Source organism: Callithrix jacchus, chromosome 2 (assembly GCF_049354715.1).
Source record: "Callithrix jacchus isolate 240 chromosome 2, calJac240_pri, whole genome shotgun sequence".
Taxonomy (NCBI): Eukaryota; Metazoa; Chordata; class Mammalia; order Primates; family Cebidae; genus Callithrix; species Callithrix jacchus.
This window is the reverse complement of record NC_133503.1, coordinates 113476340-113501226: the sequence shown is the minus strand read 5'-3', so window position 1 is coordinate 113501226 and position 24887 is coordinate 113476340. Positions and strand designations below refer to the sequence as shown.

The window sequence follows — 24887 nt, the reverse complement described above, 5'->3', positions numbered from 1 at the left end:
TTTAAGCCAAAAAATAAACATACAAATATAGTTAAATAACATTGATAAGAGGCCATTAGTTTGGCCAGAGGTACCCCTTTAGGCCTAATAGGCCAAATCAAAATAGAATCGCTCATGCTGAAATGAAGCTGTTTATCTGAGCTTCCTAGAATTCAGGACAAAAAGACAGATAATTGCCAAATCCCCAAGCAAGCTATTTTTAGCCAGCATAATAAATAGGTCCCCTCTGCTTTAATCTTTATAAGAGAAGTAACTATGAAATGACCAATCCACTTTTTGTCCTCTGTTTCTACATTTTTCAGCCCTTTTCTGCCTAAAGCCAACTTCCTCTGCTCAGCCCATCAGAACACTCATTCTATTTTACAGAAGGAGGTGTTACCCATTCTAAAATTGCAAGTAAAAGTCAGCTAGATCATTAAATTTATTAAAATTTTGTCTTTGGGCAATAGAAAACATATAATGAATAAACTACAGAAACTATTTAATACTCCTGAATTTATAAATTCTGTCAAGAAAAATGCCTTGAAATATAGACAATAAAGTTATATTGACATTAAAACTCACCCACAGGTTCCAAATCCAAGGCCAGGCCTGACCACAGCATTCAGACTATCAGCATCATCATTTCCTTGCCTTTTGTGATATCAAGGGCAAGCTAAGGTATATAAGTATACTGAAGATTTTCATTTTCCTAATGTGCTTACAATTAGAAGTTTTCCACTGAAGTTATTTGCATTTCATTTACATTTTTTTGTCAGATATCTATTATAGATTAAGCATAACCACACCACATAATTATTGAAAAATTACTCTATACAATCAAGGAACTTTCATGTCTTAAAAATAGTTATGAAAACTTAACACAGTCAGGTGTTCCTACTGCCCATTCAAAAATGCTCTTAGCTGGGCACGGTGTTGTGTGCCTATAGTCCTAGCAACTTGGGAGGCTGAGGCAGGAGAATTGATTGAGCCCAAAAGTTTTGAGATCAGCCTGGGAAACATAATATTTTATCTCTTAAAACAAAACAAAAAAAAGCTGACTTTAATTAACTGTCTTTACAACTGCCTGCTCAGGAAATATTTCTCTTATGAAAATTGGGAGACTCATAGTGAGGTTTTAGGCATCTTGAAATTATTTGGTAAAGTTTGAAGCTATCAGAGTATTAGAAGAGCAAATAGCACCTCTCTCATGTCTAAAACTGGTGTTAGAATAAAAAGTTTTTCTTCTTTTCTGTCAGAGATCCAGCTTGGCATTTTGTCTAAGTTCACTGCACAGTAAGCACTCTGAGAGCCCACAGGCACCTCAGTAAAAGCAAAACCACTGTGTCTGCTAATTAAAACACACATGAATTCCAGCTGGGCTGCTCCTTCTGCCCCAAATGGAGACCTCCCTGTCTGCCCAGGGTCCTGGGTCCAGTGCCCAGGGATGCCATCCCCTCATGGCCCCTCTCCTCCACATCTTCGTGCCCTTGTTCAGATTTTCACTTCATTACATCACTATGCTAATTTGAAAAAGTGGGAGTGCTTTGTTCTAGAAACCAAATCTCATCCAATCTGGCTGTCACTGCTGTTCTTCTCAGGCTTTCCATCAAAATACCCCTAGTGGCTGAGGATGGCAAATTTGCGCTGTCCTTCCTACCGTACTAACAAACCTACTCACTGAATACTTTGAACCCATCAAAATGAATAGGAAGGAAGGTTTGTTTGTTTGTTTTTTAATATTTGGGAACCAGTCTCTATGATATAACAGGAGGCCCAATATTTGTAAATAAGAAAAATTTTTTGGTTTTATGTTTTATAAGAATCCAGTCAAATTGTGTATTCTATTAACAAATACTGGCCTGGTGCAGTGGCTTACACCAGAATCCCAGCACTTGGGAGGCTGAGGCAGGTGGATCACTTGAGGTCAGGAGTTGGAGACCAGCCTGGGCAACATGGTGAAAACCCATTTCTACTAAAAATAAAAAATTAGCAGGGTATGGTAGTGGTGCCTGTCATCCCAGCTACTTGGGAGGCTGAGGCAGGAGAATTGCTTGAACCTGGGAGGCAGAGGTTGCACTGAGCTGCGATCATGCCACTGCACTCCCACCTGGGCAACAGAGACTCTGTCTCAAAAAAGAAAATAAATATCACTCCAGTCCTCCATCTGACCCCCACAACCCTAAATCTTTATGTAAAGTTGAGAACCCAGACACATATACTGGATTTATTTTGTGGCTTCCAATAGCTATCTATCTTTGCATTGTCCTTGCGTCCTGTGGCCCAGTTTGAGAAAGAGCCTATTGCTAACAGGGCTCTTAGTTTCATCCTCTGAGAATTGTTGACTCAGAAACATACTCTTCTTCCTCTGGGGTCTTCTGGGCTCTCTTTTTTACCTATACACTAACTGCTGTCTCCACTCCATAAGCAACTATCATTCCATCCTGAAAATCTCCTAAGACTTTAGAATTCACAACTCTACTGTGAACAGAACCAAAACTTTCTCATGCCCCTTGACAACCTTCCTCTTTTAAAAATGTCCCCAAAGAGACTTGAACTGTTTTTGTGTCCAGGATGAAGGTCATCCTTCTCACCACCTCTGGTTTGTCTAAATTTCTATCCCAACACAAAGCAGCGTTTTTTTCTCTCTGGTAACACAACTGCCACTTCCTCAGTGTTGCTCTTAAAATTCCCTAGGGAAGATGACCTCCTTTCCAACTTCTTACATTATATCCCCTCTAGTTTTTGTCCTCTGTAGAGATATTCATCTTGCCATCATTATATAAAGTATATTTAAATATTATCACATATTTTTTGTCTCACTTCTTTATTTCTCCTCATAAGACCAAATTCACTATCTTCAAATTTTTCCAAACTATTTGAAAAACTATCTCAGCTCAACCCCAGGAAATCTTTGCATGCCTCTGACGGTTTCCGTTGGAAATCCTTGCATGATTGCAGAGTGGCAAGGAGAGGGCTGCTGTGGAGTTCTCCTTGCTGGTTTCCCAGTAATTCCTGATGCCTCATGTTTGCTGGCTCACTTTCTACCTGGAGAAGCTCTGTTTCTCTAAAGGAATTAATATAGCCAGGAGCTGTGGAATGTGCCTGTAGTCCCAGCTATTAGGGAGGCTGAGGCAGGAATATTGTGATTTTGAGCCCAGCCTGAGCAAAATAGCAAGACTCTGTCTCAGAAAAAAAAAGAAAAAAGGAAATTAGTGTTGTCTTGTGAGGGTCTGTTGTACTCCTCACTGAAGTCTTTTGGGCTATGGTGTTTTGTTTGTGGGGTAATCTGGAAGCCTGAGGGGCCTGGCTGGACCAACTAGAAAAACAAGAAGTTGGCCTCATAAGGTGAGGCAGGTGAGGTAAGATTTAAAGTGAGTGGGGCCAATTATACATGTTCACAATCTTTTATTTATAATTCTCATATTTTGTTTATCATGAATTTTTTGCATGAATTTTGAGTTTAAAAAATATTGCATTATAATATTATTTATCCTGATTATGAAGTTTTTAAGCATCCCTTTTAATTTTGTACCCAAGACAAATGCCTCACTTGCCTAACCCCATCTGGTCCCTTCTTGTGGCTCTGTCTCAGGGACAAGCCCGGCTTCACAGGCATGAGGTCTGTGCAGTTGTACAGGGCCCCTACTTGGTTTAGTGCTCTGCTGTCTTGAAATTCTTGGTAATTTTTGAACAAGAGCCCCTGGATTTTCATTTTGCACTGGGCTGGGCCAATTATCTAGCTGGTCCTGGCTAGCAGATTATATTTAATATAGAATGAAGAATCATGCTGTATGTTTTCTTTCCTCTTTGGGAAAATTTCAGTTGCACCTCTCACTCTACAGTTTTCCTGGTTTATTTTGTCATTCATTTCATTTAAACAGACAACAACGGGGCTCTGTCCTCACAGCCTTTCCTGGTGTTGCCTCCTGTTAGAAACAATGTTTGGCTTTTCAGCTACTTCTAGGGAGAAAATGCTCACTGCTTCTTTTTGGAACTCTGTCTAGGAGACTGGCTTGGCTCTGTGATTCATCAGAAATAAGAAAAACAAACACTGTAAATGGAGAACTTGAAAAACAGGTGGGCACCATCTCCCCAAACAACAGAATGGATTTAAGAGGAAATTTGTTTATGGGATGAGGTTTTAAAAGGCAACCTGGAGAATTTAGCAAAGATGTAAATAAACAACTCTTCCTTGGATTGCATTAGGCTTCAGAATAAATATATTAACCAGCTTCAGTCAAAGTCTGCCTAGAATCTGACCTTGACAAGACCCAGTGACTAGTGCTGCTCCCAACCCTCCCGCAAACAGCAGGCAGTTTTCTCTATGGCAAAGCTACCTCGAAACAGGCATTCCGGCTTCCCTCCCACGAAGTGAAGGTAAGCAGAGTCCTATCAGGTTTCCTCTGAGTGCTGGCTGCAGGATGCCCCCCCTTGAAAGCCTGAGGGCAGTCTGGAGACACCAGCCTTGTTTTTATATGGTAGAGTCATCCATAGCTAGATACAAACACACATCTATTACCCACCAGGGGTACTGAATTGCTGTGTTGGCTGCAGAAACAGCCCAGGTCTGAAGTCAATTCCCATTATGTGTAGACACAAGCAGATGTATTTAACCCAGGCCACTAAGGAATGTGCCAGGTCCCAGCAGGCAAACTTGGGCTGGTGGAAGGAAAAGGGATGCACTCCACAGGCCCTCCTCCTGAGGAAGGGAGTTTGGATTTTCCTGCCCTCACATCTTCCTTTTCCTTTGTTCCCATCCTGTATCCAGACTCCTTTAGGAGAATTTATGAAGCATGTCCACAGTCGGATTCAAATTATTATTTCACAAATTTAAACACCTTACTACAGACCACACAGAAAACACATAGCCTATAGCAAAGCAATTAAAGTATTACTAAAAGAGGGTTGAGTAGAGCCTTTCATAGTACTTGGAAGGAATTTTAAGAATTTTTCTTTTTTTGAATCTCACCTTCCCCCATCTTTGGCAGACTAAACCAATCACATTGAAAATTATTCTTAATTTTTCCAAAAACAGCACAAAATCACATACAAGCTACTATGTACTGGGGTAGGCAGTGTTCATTCCATAATAAAAGAAGTAAAATATTATTTGGAGGAGGAAGAGGAATTCAATGAAATTCCTGCTTGGGGGAAGCATTATGCCAGATGTTTTATAAATGTCACGCTACTTAAGTCCCACAGAAAAAGTCCTACAAAATGGGCATGATTATTTCTATTTTACAGATGAGAAAACTGAGTCTCAGAATGGACAAGTTCATAGATGGCAAGTGGTAGAGCAGACTTCACACATATGTCTGTATGTATGTTTTTTTAAAGTTTGTATGTTTTCTCTTGAAAGGACACCTCTTTTTTAAAAAAAGATTTCCCTCTGTTTAATTTTAGATTGTTATGAAAAAAAGGACCTTTTACAGATTGACTCTTTTATCCTAGAATAGGGTCCCTGAACCATTTTGTGCAGGCTCAAATAGAGCTAGGTTAGACAAAGTTGTCAACAAAATCTATCCAGTAGCTGCTGGCATTTCAAGCAAAGAGTCCTTCAGAAATACATATAATAACGGTTGTTCACTGCACTGAGCATTCACCATACCTCAGGCACTCTTTTGGATGCTACCCATATCATCCATTTAATCCTCACAGTAGCACTGTGAGGAAGGTAGTATTATTCTCTCTGATTTACACACAAATGAGGAAATAGATTTTGAGGTAAGGAGCAGAGCTAGGCTTAAACTGGCCAGACCACTGTAGAGCCTGGGTCAGAGCCACTGAGCTGACATGCACTCCGTTCACTTCAGAGGATAGGCTTAAAGGATACCTTGTTGCTTCCTAACCAAGACAGGCGATGTCGCAGGTCAGTAAGACCATGGCCACTTAAGGATAAAACTGGATGACCAAGATTTAGGATGGGTGAAGAAAAAGCATTTTTGCTGCACTCATACAGAAGGCTAGTAGATAATATTTATTTTTTTAAAATGTGCAGGGGGGCCATATCCATCTGAGAAGTGGTTATACCACTGTGGTCAGGAAAGGAGTTTGAAAGGCACCAAAGAAGGTATTTAAAAGTTGTGGCTTCAGAAGGGCTCAGCTCACCATTGTAAATTGTACCGTGAGGAACGTTTTTGCCCATGAAACCTTATACCTCTGAGTACTTCTTGGAATATAACCTAAGAAAACAGAATTTCTAGGGGTGAAGTCTGTTTGTTATATTGCATTTTGATTCCTACCAGCATTGCATATGTATAGATGTTCAGTTGAACTGCACTGGAATTAAGTTTTTTAGAGGGAAGCACATTTCATGCTCAATCACTACTAAATTTCTAACTGTCCAGATCAATATAGGATAATAGTCATATGTGTGAGTTCAGAGATCAGACTACCTGATCCTGAACCTTAGCTCTGCCATCCTTCAATGATAACATGAGGGTAACGATAGTATCTACCTCATACAGTTATTATGAGTGTTAAACTAGGATACTATTTGTTAAATACTAAGCATGGGCCAAACTAAGCATCCATCAGTGTCAGCTGTTATTACTATTGTTATTAACAGTATATTTTAGAAATAATAGGTAATATTGTTCCTAAGCTCTTGTTATTTGTCAGCAGTGGATGAAAAGGGGTTACATATTGTTAATTTTTTTTGATTTGGTTGATGATAGGAGGTGGCAGAACTTGTTTAATAGAAAACCAGACTCAAGGAGGGTGTTGTTCAATATGCACTGCAGAAACTTTCAGAAGTCATAGAACTTCTGATAATTAAGAAGCAGATGGTAACAACCAACATTTCAAACTGTTTGAATTGGTTTAAGGGGGAAGTTTGTACTGAAGGGCTGGTGAAATGTTATAGAATCGTAAGAATGTGGTGTACCTCACCTATTTCTTGGATTTCTCTTTTACTTTTCTTTATAAATGCAAAGATTGTTTCCTGATTGCTTCTTTCTTTTTTTTTTTTGAGACGGAGTTTCGCTCTTGTTACCCAGGCTGGAGTGCAATGGCGCGATCTCGGCTCACCGCAATCTCCGCCTCCTGGGTTCAGGCAATTCTCCTGCCTCAGCCTCCCCGAGCAGCTGGGATTACAGGCACGCGCCACCGTGCCCAGCTAATTTTTTGTAATTTTAGTAGAGACGGGGTTTCACCATGTTGACCAGGATGGTCTCCATCTGTTGACCTTGTGATCCACCCGCCTCGGCCTCCCAAAGTGCTGGGATTACAGGCTTGAGCCACCGCGCCCGGCCGATTGCTTATTTCTTTAGGCCTATGAAATGTGGCTACCATGCTGGATTCCAAGAGGGTTAATTTAAAATGACCAAAAACACTTCATACCAAAAGATTATTGGGTCAGGAGATGTTAGTGATAGGAGCTGCATTTCTCTTAGGCTTCTGGATTGGATAATCAAATAAACATGTGGCATACAGGCGAGATACCTGAAACTCCAGCATGGTCTTCCCCATATTTGACTCCAGCATGTAGTGATAGGCTCCAACACTGGTGCTGGGGTCATCTGCATCATCTAAAGTGCCCTTGGGAAAGAATGCAGAGAAAAGAAATTACTGATTTTTCCTCCTCTTCTTTGAGAATGGTCACAAATTAATTCTGTGACCACATAGCAAGCCTTCTATTGTTGTTATAACCCAAACAGATGTTCATTCTACAACCAAGTCTCCAGTTGATTTGAAGGTTTTGTAATCAATTTGAATTGAGCTTTTGATTAGAATGCTGTTATATACTCGCTGATAGAATAATTTTCCAAAAGAAGACATTTCTGTATGATTGCACAGGGTTTGTTGGTGGTAGTGTTAATATTTGCATGGGTGAGCTCTGAGGCTGCCTTCATTGGTTATTGAAATCTTGAAACACGACTTTGCTCTGATTCCAATGATAACCAGGCAAGATTATATAACTGACATGGAAAGAATTCGTCAGTTGTGTGGACCATTCGTATTTTACTGCTGTGATTCTTAATAGGACCTTTTCGTAATATGCTGGTGTTTAGCCTGGAGACATGGATCATGGTTTATATTTTTTCACTCCTGTATCACTTAATCTTTAGGAAACAAGGTGGGTGGGTGATGGGTAGAAATGAAATTCCCTTTCAGTTTGGGTGTGGGGAGTGGTGCTGAGAAGCTAAGACAACTCTGGTATGGCCTTTGGGCCAGCCCTTCCGTATGCTATGGATGTGGATTCCTGGGAAGGTGGGCAATGGTGACTTTGAGACTGAAAAAACAAGTGCCAGCATCAGATAGCAGCAAATTTATAGCTTTTGAATGTAGTAACATTAACACACTGCTGCTGAAATATTTATGTGGGCTTTTTAAATATCCCAGAGGAAATCCATCTAGAAGCATGCAAACCATATATATTCTGTTTCCTTAGAAATTTCCATTAAAAAAATGATAAATTACTTTTACACTGACGGCCCTTCCCTGCTCCTGAATAAATTTCACACTTATATAAATCAGGCATCATTTTCCAAACCTCTCTTCCTCACAAGCTCTTGAAATTTACAAGACCGGCAAATAAAGGCTTCCTTTCATCCTCAGACCAGATACAGAACAGAACTCCCTGCCATCTCCCAGCCAAGTCAATCACTCTTCTTCCCCAGCTCCTTCCTTATCTCTCCTTTAGCGATAAGAAGATTTATGAGGGGAAAAGGGCCACATCTAGTCTGATAGTGTTTCCTTCATCATCAGCAGCTGCACCAGAATGACAGTGCCTTTCTAGTTAGGGCAAACAGAGAAGGAAATCTCAGGTGGGGTTTATCTGTGCTAAAGGCAAGCCAGAGGTAGCTAATCTCTTTGGTAATGCCAGGTTCCTGCCCTTGAGCACACAGGGAGATACTTGCCACAGGTGGGGACCCAAGGCTTCTTCCTTGTCTTATAGTCTGGAAGAAATGGGAGTTGGGAGCTCCAGATCATTCATGGAACAAGTATCCTGTTCTGTATTGCTTAAAAAAGAAAAAAAAGTACTATCTAATTTTTAAGACAGGTTGTTTTTCTCTTAAAGCCTTTTGCATTTAATTGTGTTCATTACAGAAATTTTCAAAGCTCTCCGAAGAGGTAATTGATATTAACCATAGTAACTCTAACAGCTAACACATATTGAGCATATGGTTTTTTTCCACATCGAAACAGTCCATATTTCCTTAAAAATGCAGATTGTAGGGCCCCACAATGGCTGGGGACCTGGCACTTTCAGTAAATACTTGAGATGATTTCCATGATCTGGGGAAAACGGAGCTAGTTGTTCACTAGATTAAAGCAGTTTTCCACTCTATGTGTTCTCAGACCCTAAAAGAGTCAACACTCCTCAAAAAGCAAACATTCACTTAACATATCGAGGTGGATCCAATGATCTACCTTGATTTGAAGGTTGATTAATTGTGATCCAGAGAGATTAAAAAAATTATTGAGATGTGTGAATTTTATGATTTCCAATGTAAGTATTCTTTTTTCCTGAAAATTAACAATTTAATGGGTAAAAATTGAATCTACAGAATTCTTTAAATAGGAATTTGCTGGCCAGGTGCGGTGGCTCATACCTGTAATCCCATTACTTTGGGAGGCTGAGGTGGGCAGATCATGAGGTCAAGAGATTGAGATCATCATGGTCAACATGGTGAAACCCTGTCTCTACTAAAACATACAAAAATTAGCTGGGCACGGTGGCACATTAGCTGGGCGTGGTGGCGCATGCTGTAGTCCCAGCTACTTGGGAAGCTGAGGCAGGAGAATTGCTTGAACCCGGGAGACAGAGGATGCAGTGAGCTGAGATAATACCACTGCACTCCAGCCTGTTGACAGAGAGAGACTCTGTCTCAAAAAAAGAAAAGAATTTGCTCATGTTAGCATCTCTCCTGATTCAAATGCTTTAGAATTCTCAATGCAGCCATCTCCTCCTCCCCTTCCTGGTGGGTACTCACGCTGGTGGAGGCTACTGCTTCCTGAACACTTTCCATAATGAATTCCTTGGTGATCCTGCGAGAGGGCAGCTCATTGAAGAGGGAGTTGATCAGGGCCACTTTAGCTGCATCCCGCCTGGCCTCAGCTCTACTTAAGCAGCACTTGAGAAGGGAAGGAAAAAAAGAGTCATTCAAGGATTTAGTATTTCACCATTTCACTCCTATATCAATGGGTCTCTGGACATTTCTATTTATGCATTTACTGTCCACATCTATTCTTTTTATATACATTGCTAATTTCCCTGAAGATCAGGCAGATTTTCTTTCAGCTCTAGAGTCCATGCAAATATCTTGGTTGATCTTCAATTACTTTTTGTCTTATTTTATAGTCGTTGAATGTCTACTATATGTCAGAAGCTTTGCATACTCTGTTAATGAGTAATGATAAATAAATAATGGCTATTATTGTGTGCTAGATAATTTATATTCATTATCAGGGACTTCCTCAAATCCCTATTTCAGAGAAAAAAATGTAAAGAAAGGAGAAAAGCAAGGAAATTGGAAATACTTATAACACAATAATTAAGAACACAAATTCTAGAGTCAGGCTGCTTGGGTTCAAGTTTCAGCTCTGGCATTTACTAACTACTGCAAGACCTTGAGTAGGTCAGTTGGTCTCTCTGCACTTCAATTTCCTCCTCTATAAAATGGGAATAATTGTAAGGTTGAGGTTAGGATCAATTGTTTAATATAAATAAAGCACTGACAATAATTGGCGCATAGTAGCACTTACGAGAACAGGCCAGCCAGACCTTTTTATCTTCAGGTTAGTACTAGAGTGCTGCTGTCAATATCTTTTGCTTTTGAATTTCCAATGTTTACCCTCCACCTTCCTTCTAGTAACAGATCCCTGATTTTCTTGAGGACTAGGCTTTCCCCCTTGTTCTCAGTCCATGTGGTTTTGGTGGGACATACTCCATTCAAACCTTCTTGAAGTTAGGGGCATAGGCAGCCTATGATTAGTGACTCATAAAAAAAATTCACTCCCCTCAAACATAATATTGCTCTCCATCCTCCTAGACTGGCTTCTGTGGCTCATATGGATCTGGTCAATGCATTGTGATTCTTTTCTGTCCTCTGTGTCTCTGAACAACTAACAACTCCCATTATTCAAGTTCTGGTTTGGCATGGATCCTGGGAGTGCAGATACAAGGACATGCCCCATGAGTACTGGACTGTCCCTGGAGCCCACACCTTTTGGAGAGCTCAGAAGTTGATGGCCTCTCTCCTACAGGTTCCTGTAGACTCAGGAATAAGTGTCTAGAATCCCGGACTCCTAGGGGGGAAACAAGTCCCAGGAAGAGAAGTCCAGGCCCAGGTCCTGGTCAGTGGGGTGACCAGGCACCCCGGCTCTGCTCCTTAGAAACCTGTACCATTTGAACTTTGGGAGCTAATCTTCTCATTGGACAAATAAGGAAGCAAGACTCTCTGATCTCCAAGGCTCCTACTACCCAAAATGCATGATTCTCAGAATCAGTAGTTGTTGATGACTGATGGGAAAGAAAAGGAAATATACCAAAGATCACGTTTCATTTTAGCTTCACAGAGCAAGGGCTCTGTATCACCAACAGACGAAGGCCAAATCCCTCTCATTTGCTTTCACAACATCCCCGCCTCCATCCTGTCTGCCCTATATTGACCATCTCTGCACTATCCCGGGAACACTCCAGACTTATGCTCTCATGTCCTCTAGAGACCTATCTCTCCTCCCCATCTCCACAAACCTAGTTGGAGTGCCCTGAAGCCAGGTTCCAGGTTCTCTGTGATTGTTCCTCAACCTTCTAGAACAGTAGTGCCTATATAATGATCCTGTCCTTGACTATGGGTAACTTCTTGCCCACCCCCTCTCCCAGCCTCCAGGCCTAGGAGGAGCCCTCATACACTTTTGTTTTTAAAGACTGATTCTCTTTCTGTTGCCCAGGCTGTGTGCAGTGGTGCAATCTTAGCTCACTTGCAGCCTCCGCCTCCTGGGCTCAAGCGATTCTCCCCCATAGTAGTTGGGTCTACAGGTACTTGGGACCATGCCTGGCTAATTTTTGCATTTTTTATAAAGATAGAGTCTCACTATATTGCCCAGGCTGGTCTCAAATTCCTAGGCTCAAGCGATCCAGCTGCCTTGACCTCCCAAAGTCCTGGGATTACAGGGGTGAGCCACTGCCCCCCCATATATTTCCTTTTTTATTTTATTTTTTATTTTAATAGTTTTGGATACAGGTGCTTTTTGGTTACGTGAATAAGTTCTTTGGTGGTGACTTCTGGGAATTTGGTGTACCTGTCACCTGAGCAGTATATTCTGTATCCATTATGTAGTCTTTTATCCTTTGCCCACTCCCAACCTTCTCCCCCAAATCCCCAAAATCTATTATGTCATTCTTATGCCTTTGCATCCTTGTAGCTTAGCTCCCACTTATAAGAGAAAACATACAATATTTGTTTTTTCATTCCTGAATTACTCCACTTAGAATAATGGCCTTCAGCTCCACCCAAGTTGCTGCAAAAGACATTATTTTGTTCATTTACATGGCTAAGTAGTATTCCATGATGTACCACATTTTCTTTATCCACTCATTTATTGACAGACACTTAGGCTGGTTCCATAGCTTTGCAATTGCAAATTGTACTGCTATAAACATGAGTGTGCATGTGTCTTTTTCATATAATGATATTTTTTTCCTTTGGGTAAATACCCAGTAGTGGAATTGCTGGATCAAATGGTGGTTCTACTATTAGTTCTTTAAGGAATCTCCATACTGTTTTTAGCTATTTCTTGAGCATCCTCCACTGACTGAGCCAAGCTCAGCGCTTGGAGTGCTGTACATGGTAAGTGTGTTGGTGAAGTAATTACAAGACTTTTGAAATGGCAAGAACATGACACTGAGGAGAATTAAACACAAAGAAAAAAATAACAAAAGCCAACCAACCAAACAACATTTGCCAGGAACGTAACAAAGCAGAACAATTAAGGGCAGGCAGAAGAAAATATTATAACTTAGAACAAAAAACTCACTCTTATAACAAAAGAGTGATTTTCTATATAGCCTTTGAATGAAGAATGGAGCTAAAGTTCCAAAATGAGTGTGGAAAGTAGTTGGGCTTTTTTTTTCTTGGTGTTGAATAACAAGCCAGCAGGATTTGGGGGAAGCTTTAGAGAGCAAGGCCATTCAAGGTTTAGACCTCGTCCAAGTTTTAGGTGACGTGTATGAAACCAGAATGGTTTTGACAAGACAGATTGGCTTTGTGTTATGGGCTTGGCTGAAAATTTATAAGACGGGTCACCAATCTTTCACTGAAGCTTGAGTGCCATCTCTTTTAGGAAGCTTTCCCCGACTCTTGGGAAAGAGAGGCATTGAACCCACTGCACTGTAACTGTTTGCCAGTGCTCTACCCCTGCCATCCCCTGGCTGTGAGCTCCCTAAAGGCAGAGCCTATGAGTTAGTTGTCTCCTGCCTCCTGTGGCCTAGTTTGCAGAATTAGCAACAATACAGCCTAGGAAACTAAAAAACAAGTCACTGAAGCACTGGACATAATGTTCAAGAAATCCTCATAAAGAAAAGAATGAAAGATATATACCTTTTATTTTTTTAAATGGGCGCAATTTCAGTAAACCCTCTATGTTATGTATAACTTAGTAATATAAAATATATTAATGAATTTCAGAGGAATAATTGGTCATTGCATTCAGATACTTTGAGGTGACCATTTTTGCCTGAGCGTAGGGTATGTTTATTATTCTTTGGAAAAATCCATTCCCCTTTAAAAATGTTTTTGCACGTATTACCTGACATCTGTAGGAACACCTCGTTTTAATAGGAATTTACCTTTATAAAATCTATCCTAGAGCTCTTGGGGTTTTAGAATTTAGACAATTAGATTCAGATCTGGGCACTCTTCAGAAACAACGTCTATCTAATTAATAGCAGTTTAAACCATCTTTTATGGAGAGAGAGACCTAGTAAACACTAGTTAGATAAAAGAAGCTATCTATTTTAAATAAGACCAGCTAAGTACTAGATCAAAAGCGCCACATACGTTTACAACCAAATAGCACGGCTCGGAGATCAAAGTGTAGCCTGGCTGAGAGAACAGAACGAGCCTTAACTTAGAAAGCATGAAAAAGGACTACAGAGACCTAACCAATATCATGATTTTAAAGCAGACACATGTCTATGCTTATTTTATTGTTTCAATGTACAGAATCTTTGCTTAAAATGGGGAGAAAGTGTTCCAATTAATAAGTACATAAAATAAAATAAATTCTGAGCCATCAAAGGGCTTTTCTTGCTATTGTTCTTGGCATTTCTGAAAGACAAGTACTTCAAAATGTCTATAATGTTAACCAGCCGCTTTCTTCTAAATTCTGGAACTACGAATCCCAGCCAGTAAGGGCTGCATATTTTTCTCTAGGGATCTTTTAATGCGACCTCTCAACCCCTAACGATCTTTACGTGGGGAAGAAATTTAGCCAAACGACAATCTACTTGGTTGCAATCTAAATCAGAATGTGAATGTTGCTGTAAGAACAGGCATTGTTAAAGTTACTATCAAACAGTGGGAAACTGTAAGAAAATAAAATACGGTAAGTGACAGGACACTTTATGGATGTGCCCAAACCAGTCGTCAAAGACATCAGTTGGGGAGCGAGTGAAGTATGATGTTATTTCAAAGTAACTGCCTGCTGGACTTAGACTTCCCAGGGTATACAGTTTATTCTTGCTATTTTTCAGCCAGGCTCTAATCATAAATATAGATTTGTAAACTGTGTCTTTTCTGTTAACCATTCTTACTTGTTAATATAGAAAGACAACTTCTGTCCTTTGTACATTGTGAAAGTGCAGAGCTGGGTTATTTAATAGGCCAGATTTTACTAAAGTCAGCTGTGGATTTCTTAGGCGTATGGAACCATATGCTTTCCGAGTGGCCAGCAGACCTCACTCAGACATTTATCTTGATGTTCAGATGCCTTTCATTTGCTGGTAGATTATAAACCACTATAATCATTTCAAAGCCTCCTGGCTCTGATCTAAAACTAAAGTAAAAAAGAAAAAGAGTACCGTGGCATTGCTCAGGAAAGCTATGCAAAGGCAGTGGTAGCCAGTTTGTAAGATTCCCCAGTGACCCCTGCCCCCGGCATTCACACCCTTATGTAGTCCTCCCCTACACTGCACTGGGGTTCGTTTGTATAACCAATAGAATATGGTAGAAGTGATGGCATATGTCTTCCCATACTAGGTTATAAAAGATACTATGGCTTCCATCTTGGTCCCACTTGCCTTTTTTTCTAAGAGAAGAGAAGTGGAATCAAGGAGAAAAGTTACTGGCTTGGGGAAAGTCAACTGTCATGTTATGAGCAGTCCCATAGTAAGGCTCGCATGGCAGATAACTAAAGCCTTCTGCCAGCAGTCATCTCAGTAAGACTGGAAGCTGATCCTCCAGGCCTGAGCAAGCCTTCAAATGACTGCAGCTCCAGCTGACAGCTTACCAAAAGCAACCTCCTTCCAGAAGACCTTGAGTCAAAACCACTCAGCTAAGCTGCTTCCAGATCCCTGATCCTTGGAAATGGTGCAAGACAATACATGTTTGTAAGTTTTCAGGCAATTTGTTATGCGGCAATAGATAACTAATACAAAGGCTTTGCTCACCACAGGTAATTAAGAAGTCTCAATGAAAGGAATCTGCAGTGCTGGCACTATGTGCTTGGCACTATGCTGAGCACTTTCTATTTATTATCACATATTGCTACCACAACAATCCTATAAAGCTGGTTTTTCATTATCCTTACTTTGCAGCTGAGGAAATAGAGGCTTAAAGAGGTTATACGTCCCAAGGTCACGCACCTTAAGATGTGAACGAAACAAGATTTACCCTCAGGTCTGTCTGACTCGACAGTCCAGATTTTTAACCACTTTGCTATTTTGCTCTTCATAGAAATGGCCACTCACTTTGGAATAAAGAGGATATATAATTTGCCTAAGGTAGCATAGCAGTCCCTAAATCAGTACAGTATTTTAGACAAAGCAAGCTTCAACTTTGCTCTTTTATGGGTCATTTTGATATAAGACTACAGGGATATCTCCTACTGTGACAAACTTGACTTTGTTTAGAAGAAAAGGCCAAGGAAGATGCAGTACACTGTGGAGATAATGGTACTCATTGAGGATGGGAAGATGCTGAAATTATCTCAATATCTTCCTCCCTCCTATTGTTCTTCTTTGGATGCTTTCCTGGACTATAGGGAAAAGGTAAATGAGGTAGAAAGGCCAGCTGTGACTAGACCAGAGATCAAATGTTACCCTGTAGGAAGAATCTTCCTTCTAACCAGAAGTACTGTCTTGATTAAGTACGGGGCCAAGAGATTTTGTAATTCTACCACATAAGGTTGCTTAACATTTCAAGATATATTGCTAACTCTTCAGGAATAAAAGTCGTTTAAATTAAACTTCCCTGGCTGGGCATGGTAGCTCATATCTGTAATCCAAGCACTTTGGGAGGCTGAGGATGGAGGATCACTTGAGCTAAGGAGTTTGAGACCAGCCTGCGCAATGTAGTGAGACCTTGTTTGTACTAAAATTCCAAAAATAAATAAATAAAACAAAAAATAAACTTCCCCAGCTCTGATGAATAAAAAATTTCCCCCAAGACCAGCTCATTTTGGCCCTGTATTTTATCATAAATTTAGATGACCAACAAGCCATCGGGACTCTGTCAGGTATACTGTGAAGATTACTGCCAAGCCTAGGCCAGGAGTTTGGATCAATAGTTCGAAGACTTTAGTGTCCATAGTACAATTACCTGGGAACTTCTTAAACATGTGCATTCCTGAGCCCTAAGCTGACCTACTGAATCAGAATCTCTGCAGCTATATCACGGTTGGCGGGGGGGATCTGCATATCATAAGATTTCCAGGTGATTCTGACACACGTGGACGATGACTACTCTTAGAGGAATGTTGCCCAAACCTCTGCGCCTGCCACATCTCATTTCTAACAGGCAGGGGCAGAACCAAGTTTTGTGGGGCCTGAGGCTTACACAATTTGGGGGCCCTTGTTTAAGAAAAACAATATGAAATCAAAAATTAAAAAAGTTGGCATTGTGACTTACAAGGAGCCTCTGCAGAAGCTTCATTGTCTTCATTTTAAGGTCACTTCTGCTAACATCAGAAATGCTAATTTCTTATTAGAGAAACTGCTTCTACCCAAGAGTCAAGGAAAGTAGCATTCAGGTTTTTAAAAAGTCCTTCTAAAATTAGGGCCTTAGGAAGTACATAAGCACTGCTAACTTAACTAACTGAGGTCTTAATTTAACTTTTATGCTTGACAGTTTTTATTTCTTCTAGGATTATTTTCCAGGGTGTCACACTATGTAATGTCAAGATTCAGCCAAGATTAATTTGTTGACCAGCAGGCTGTCCTGAAATAAAAGAACGGCTAGTTAGCTCTTTAGCATGAACAGAAGTTCTTATACTAATTGAGATAAAATTTTGGTAGTCATGCATGTGTTATAAATAGAAATGCCTAATATGAATTTAGTTTTATTATTAATTATTCATAAAATACTTTAAAACTATTTGTAGGTATATTACTGATTGTAGACCCATCTTTTAGCCAAGCTGAAGCAATTTAGATGTGAAACAGTAACTTTCCTGGTAGCCCTCATCTGACTAATGATTTTTTTCTATGCTTTGTATTAGAAAATAAGCAGGATACATGTGTTGAGTAGTTGTTCCTACATCCTAAGGTTTTACTGTACTTATATTCCAACTAGAGTGGTTTCTTTAGGAATGCATATTGAAGGACATCGATACAAGTAACTTTCTCTCCATCTTTTTTTTTTTTTTTTTGAGACTGAGTTTCGCTCTTGTTACCCAGGCTGGAGTGCAATGGCGCGATCTCGGCTCACCGCAACCTCCGCCTCCTGGGTTCAGGCAATTCTCCTGCCTCAGCCTCTTGAGTAGCTGGGATTACAGGCACGCGCCACCATGCCCAGCTAATTTTTTGTATATTTAGTAGAGACGGGGTTTCACCATGTTGACCAGGTTGGTCTCGATCTCTCGACCTTGTGATCCACCCGCCTCGGCCTCCCAAAGTGCTGGGATTACAGGCTTGAGCCACCGCGCCCAGCCTCTCTCCATCTTAAACAACAGATTTTCTAGAATTATTTATACATGTGTTTTAAAGACATCAGGAGAAAAAGGGTCTCCAGATCTAAAATATATCAAACACATTTTAGGCACATTTTTATTGGTGGGTCCCAGTGGTAGTCAAGGAGTTGAAACATAGTCTGTAAGAAGAAGAATTTAAAAAAGAAGAAGAGTAATATAATAGCTAATGTGACAGATTGTATCTATTTGCAGATTCAAAGCTGAAGATGCTCTCCTCACTGGGGTCAAGGGCAGGTCAGTGTTATTTAGGTGGCATTCATTCAATAGCACATGGCACCCAAGGGGTTTTCCAAAGCTGGGTCTTTGCAGGTGGCAAAACCAAATAAACTGACTCTGTGAGAGGTGAGAATTCTTGCCCAAATCCTTTAGGCTGTAAGGTTCTGTCATTCAGGTGGTTGGGAACATTTTGCTTTTGTGACTGGGAGTCTGACTTTTAGCAAGTGACTTGGAGAGTTTGTGCATACTGCCTGCCAGCTCTGGTCAGTGTCACCAACACCTCAGTTTCATCCTGACAGCAAGCCTTCAGCATAAAGAATGCCACAAACCAGGCCCTGCTGCAACGGACCCTTCAGTGCTTTAAAAACCTTGACTACCCTGACCGAAACATGAACATTTGCATGTGTTCCAATTTATCTAATTGTGGCTATATTAGCACTTTTTCTCCTTCCAGATGGTAATGTGAAAAAGGGCAACCGTTGGAACTCAGTCACCCAAGGTAATATCGTGTCTATCCATAGGTCAGGCTGGCTGCAAATATGTTGGGAACAATTTAGAGCCCTGTGTATGCTGGGGATGGGGGTCTTAGCTAGGTGTGGGGGAAGGGACTGCTCTGGGAGTCCAATTTTCAGAGAAAACTCACCAGTTCCTGTCAACTGAAAGAAATGTTTCATGCATATGGTGGGTCAGAATGTTATTTTTATAATATAAACCATCTGGCCTTCTCCTTGTTTACCTCTGCTGCAACGCTATTCTGCATACATACCTAGACCAAGATCCCTGGTAACTATTACAAGCCTATGTTGTGCTTTGCTCCTTGAGGTTTTATTCCTTTCCTTTTCTTTTTTCTTTTATTCTTTTTCTTTTTTCAAGTTAAGGTGAAGACAAGATGAATTGATCAGGGCTCAAGATTTGGGTTTATTTTTATAGTTGCTTTGATGTGAAAGGACTTGGCTCTGATTGCATAAGAGGGATGGGAGGGGAGGTAGGGAGAGATGGAGTCAGACTTTCTTCCCCACTCAGCCACTCACTGAGCCAGTGAGCATCTTTCTAAAGTTAATGAACTAGGGGCTGGGAGACTCCTGTGGAGATAGTCCAAAGTCTTTATTTACCCTGGGGCCTTTCCTAAGCATTTCTTTCACTACATTCTGTATTTGGAGGTCAAGCATTTCTATTCACTTTGCTTAATATAAAAAAGAAACAGATTAAAGTTAGGGAAGTAGGCTGGGGAATAAATAAAGGGTCTCATTAAAACAATATGCACTCCTAATTTCATGGGCAAGTCAATAAAGTCTGATAATTAGCTGACATATGACTTTCAAATGGTTATAACTAACCTTCCCATCTTTGAGTCTCATTAGTTATAAAACAGGATGCTTTCCTGTGGAGATTTCCACCAGGAATACCTCCTTTAGAAGTTAAGTTACATTGCATAGCATGTCGTCCATCTGAGTCAAGGTATACCACCCTAGAGGCAGAGAAGAGGTCATGGATAATTTCAAATAGAAATACTAGGCATTAAAACAGCATTAGTACTGGGCAATAGTCTCAAGTTTATAGCAGGAACTAAATCTCTATTTGGGATATGGAATGTCAAGGCCAGACCTTATTTAATACTCAGCAAAAAGAGCATTACGATTCCATTTAGTCAAGTGTATGAATTAATCAAATTTTCTCTTAGTCATTCTCTCCTGGGAAAAACTTAATTTTATAAACTTAATTTATTGTGATTTAAATGTACTTTTAATTCCCTGGACTTTGAGAAGACTCATTTAATGCCTGAAAGTATAAAATGCATTTTTTATGTCCAATAATGCAGGTGAAGTGTGCTTACTGCCTTAAATAACTAAAACTAAACAAAATCTTAACCTTGTTTAAGGCTGTATGCTCCTTGGAAAAATAGGTTTTCTAGGTATCATCATAGGCAACAGCTTTGGTTTGAAAACCAGATTGGCATAAAAATCAAAACCCATCCAATGAATTCATTGCCATTTAGAGACAGGTTTGCAAGGAGCTCGTCTGTGCTGTGTTCTATCCCGCATCTCACTGTTCTGCAGCCCTGTTTTGCAGCCTCAAACATTGGTTACAAATGGGAGAAAGAAAGTCAATCAACAGTTTACCTATGGAAAAACTCAATGTCTCAACTTCTTCGAGTCTGGCATTATTCAACTAGCCTAAGTACCAGAACCTATTGCCTAATACCTGTACTTATTTTCTGTCAAACCATTTTAACAACAACAAAATACTTATGTGAAAAAGGTATAAGGCCCCAATGAATAGGTGCCTCACACTCCAATTAGATTGAACTATCACATCAATGTTTTTGCCAGAAGGCATTTTTTTATTCAATCATAATTCATGCCCATACATAATCACGTGCTCTAGTACTATGTTCAAGAACACTTTTGCTTTTTCTCAAAATAAGAATGAAATTCATTAATTGAAGTCATTCCAGCAGACTCTATGTGGAAGACCATGTCACTGAGTTGAAAGCAAAACTTGAATCACAAACATTTTAAATGAAAATATAAAATAAGATAAAACACTCCAGTTCCCCTTTTGGATTTGGAAGCACAAACAGCTGCTGCAGCAATCAGTGGCTTTCCTCCTGAGCTCATCCAGAGGGGAGCCAGACGTGGATCTGATGGCCCTGGCACTGCTCTACTGTAAACAAATGGAAATTACTGCAAGTTTTCATGGTAGCAACATGTGGCTAGGGAAGGATTAACTGCCTAGGCAAAAGTGGCATGAAGAAAATATGACTGAAATACATGAAATACTTAATGCTTATAATATTAGAAGATGATTTCTATTTATAAAAGATCCATAAGTACTGTGTTTCAATACAACTTCTGAAAAAATAATTTTAATCAGTAGATAATTTTACTTGTTGTTTATAAATTCAGAAATAAAATTTTATTTTCACTTCTCTTTTTCTATCCTGTAGTAGTTTATGAAGGCATGGTCTAAAGGCAGAGCTGTGGCTGCTCTCTCTTTCTTTCTTTTGTTCTTTCTTTCTCTGTTTCTGTTTTTTATAGGCTGTGGTGTCAAGGCTAAATGAAAATTCTTTAATTAGCTTTCATGGACACAAGCTTCCCATTTACTTCAGTGAGAGGCTTCTTTGCATAAAAACCAGTGGTTTGTGTCCATCAGGGCCTTTGACTGGACTGCTTTCCTTTGATTAATCAGAAAACTATAGTTCAGTCTGAATACCACTTTCCTAAAGAATGAATAAGCATAATCTCTTACAGCTTTCATGAAACTGCCTGAAACCAGAGGGATTAGTCCTACAATCCAGTCCCATACTCCACTTCAAGTATTTTCAATTACTGGGCACCACTGGTGGTGACGTCCATGGCTCAGTAAGAAGGCTACTGCTGGCATAATGGTTTCTCCATGTTTCAGCACATGGTCTTGGCATTAATAATCCATGGTGAAATGATTTGCAGTGCACAGGGGTGACATTTGATTATGTGAAAGGCATTGCAGGAATGAGCATGTAGGCTCTTACCGTCCAACTGCTGGCAAAAACATGATGAAATGTTATATGGTGAAAATAGCATTTAAGATGGTTTCTGAACTGACAAAGAAAAGTGTAAGTACATTGCTTTAGGAAAAATGTTTTTTTTTTTTCTCTTTTCCCCCTTGGTTTTCCTTCTCAAGTCATATTTTAGAGGGCCAAATGGGTGAAGGAGCCAGATTTGGCAGCCAACCACACAAGCACATTTTCAAAACATGTTTGATTCAGGAAATTCTGGATCTTTTTAAGCAAAGATGTTAACAATCCTCCTGAGAACCTTAAAATATGATGATTTAAACATAAGGAAAAGGGGACCCTAAAATGATCAGAGAAATCACCCAGAGGCTCCCTGCTGAAGTGTTCAGTTTTTCATTTTGTTTCCTATTTCTTTCTTTTTTTTTAAAGACAACAGGAGGATGTTGAATTTATCACCTAAGGGAGGTGCTATCATTTTGGGTCAAAATTTATGAGATGATACAAAAATTTATATTTCTCCAGGTAGCAAAAACAAAAACAAGAACACTAGAATTTCTTACACTCATATTTCCTAGATCTATTCACCAATCTGTCAAATGCATTATATTCTAGATAGATTATAATGCATGTATGAACAAATATAACGCATGCCTGGGTGTGAGTACTGCCAAATCTTGGTTATTCGTGGTCCTAAGAGTTGGGTAGGGAAAAAGTTGCTATGCATACATTAAATCCAGAGAGAATTAGAAGGTCTTTTTCATCAATACTTTTAGATTCATCCATTTTCATAACTTTAACCACAGATATGGACAAAATAGTATCAGCTGATTTTACTGTTACTGACTTTTCTTTCCTAGCCCACTATCTTTCAGAGTTAGGGGGAAATCTTAGCTGACTATTGGTTACATACAAGAATGGACAACAATTAACTTCATTTATTCTTTGGATTTGTTATTCATTCATTTGGCTACTGTCTTAACACAATTTATTGCAAAACACAGTGCTTGAGGTCATGGGGAACATAAGGATATACACCGCATTCCTGGAACTTACATTTCATGATAGGGAAAGAACGTGCATATAGGTAACTTGAGCATACGGTGGAAAACATTAAGCCTAATAGAGAAACAGAGAACACTGCTTTGGGAAATCAGAGGAAGTAGACAGTTCCATCAGGGAGATTCAGAGAAAACTTGTGGAGAACATGATGTTTTTGTGGAGTCCTGGGAGAGAATGGCAGTGTTTTGACATGAAGAGAAGGTGGCAATAGCATTTCCTAAGTAGATCTCAATGTGAGTATGGGAATGGTTAGAAAAGGTCAAGACATGAATGAGAAACAGTTAGGTAGAAGCATCAATGTCAGAAGAGGAAATCTGGGAGACAAACCTGGAAGCCAAAGTTGAAGCAGCTGTAGAATCTTTATTGCCAGAGTAAGGAATGTAGGCTTTAATAAGAAAGTAATAGGGAGTGATTGAAGCCCCCCTTTTTACTTTTTATTTTGAAATAAATGTTATGCTAAAGGAAGAGTTGCAAAGATTGTAAAGAGTTCCCAGAAAGTAGACCATATCATCTAAGTTTTCATGTTTTGATAAATACTGATTTATATAGTATTCTTACATTACACTCCTGTGATTATATCCTCTTTTTCATGCTTAGTGTGGCATGTCTTTTTTCCTTAATCAGAAATGCCAAAGATCTTTCTTATTTGTCTTTTCAAAGCAGCAGTTTATTTTGTTAACCAAGTTTGCCAGTGTCTGTCCTATTTCATTAGCTTCCCTAACGTTTCCCTAAAGCTCTGCGTATGTTCAATCTAATTTTAAAAATAGATACTGTACATATACAGTATTGAAAAAAGTCCCTTGATCTACCTTTTAAGCAGAATGCTATCTCTACATCCCACATAACCACAGAGCTGTGCTTTTCTTGCTTATGATTCTGCTTGGAATATGGTGGACCATTTCAATTTGACAATGCTTTTTTTTAACTCAAAGAAAATTGCCTCTGTTATTTATTTCCTCCCCTCTATTTCCTTTGTCTCTTTCTAGAGCTGTTATTAAATTAATGTTTACCTACAGAAGTTATCTGCATGTCTCCTGTACTGTCTTCTTCCGTCGCTGTCTTTTTCTCTAAGTTCTAGAAGACTTTACTTAAATATTCCTTACTAATTTGGCTATGTCCTCTTCTCTATTTGCTCCTCTTTAATCCCTTATCTTTATTGTTCTAATTTGGCAATCATATTTAATTTTCTTGCTCCCTGCTTGCTCCCTTTTAATAGCTGTTTTAGAAATAAATATCCTCTCAACATTTTCTGAGGATATTAACGGTAATACTCTTATATTCTGTGCTGCTTGAATCATTTTGTTCTTTTGTTTGCTTGTCTTTGGTCTTTTCTCTTATGCATTTGTTTTTCCTCAAATGTTTGGTGATCTTAAGTTCATTGACATACATGGACAAATAAGTACAATAATTTAGGTGGTTGACAAAACCTTTCTCTATGCTTAAGAAGGAGTGGGTCTCCCCTGAATGAGAGGATTGCTGGGGTGCTTCATGTTGAGTGGGGTGTGTTGACTGGCAGACTTCACCTTAGGATGCTCGATAATGGACCTGCAGGCACACGTGGGTTGGAGAGCATCTTCCTCAATGGCTGCCTTTCTTTCCTCTTTGCTGCCTCTCATCCTTGTTTTTGGTGTCAAGGGTTACATCAGGCTCTGTTCTGAGGCTTCTGTACCCACATTCAAATCATCCTCATCAGTCACTTCACTTTCATTCACCAAAGGTAAAAACCCGCTGCTGACTACTGTTCAGAGTTGGGAAGTCAACACCTCACTGGCTGGATGGGTCGGAAGTTTTGAAAGCAGTTCTTTGATTTGCCTTACGATTACCCCAGGAATGCCTCCTGCTCTTTGCATTTGTTAATGTGATCCTGGAGTTTCTCTAGTTCTTCTTTACTTTCACAGTACATTTCTCCTATATATGTTTAGACTGTGGCATCTTTGCCCCTAATACTCTGATCCAGAAGTGGCTCAAAGTTCATCTCTTCCAATGGCACCCTTCCTTC

General features: G+C 39.7%; 1 protein-coding gene across 1 annotated transcript in view; it reads right to left on the bottom strand.

The window, feature by feature from the left end:
• Positions 1–24887, bottom strand: part of LIX1 (limb and CNS expressed 1) — a 51259-nt gene that overhangs the window by 5711 nt on the left and 20661 nt on the right. Inside the window, exons 3-4 of the mRNA XM_002744751.6 lie at positions 9921–10061; positions 7426–7521 (exon numbers count right to left, since the gene is read on the bottom strand). Of these exons, the coding sequence (XP_002744797.1) occupies positions 7426–7521; positions 9921–10061 (237 nt within the window). The remainder of the gene's footprint in view (positions 1–7425; positions 7522–9920; positions 10062–24887) is intronic.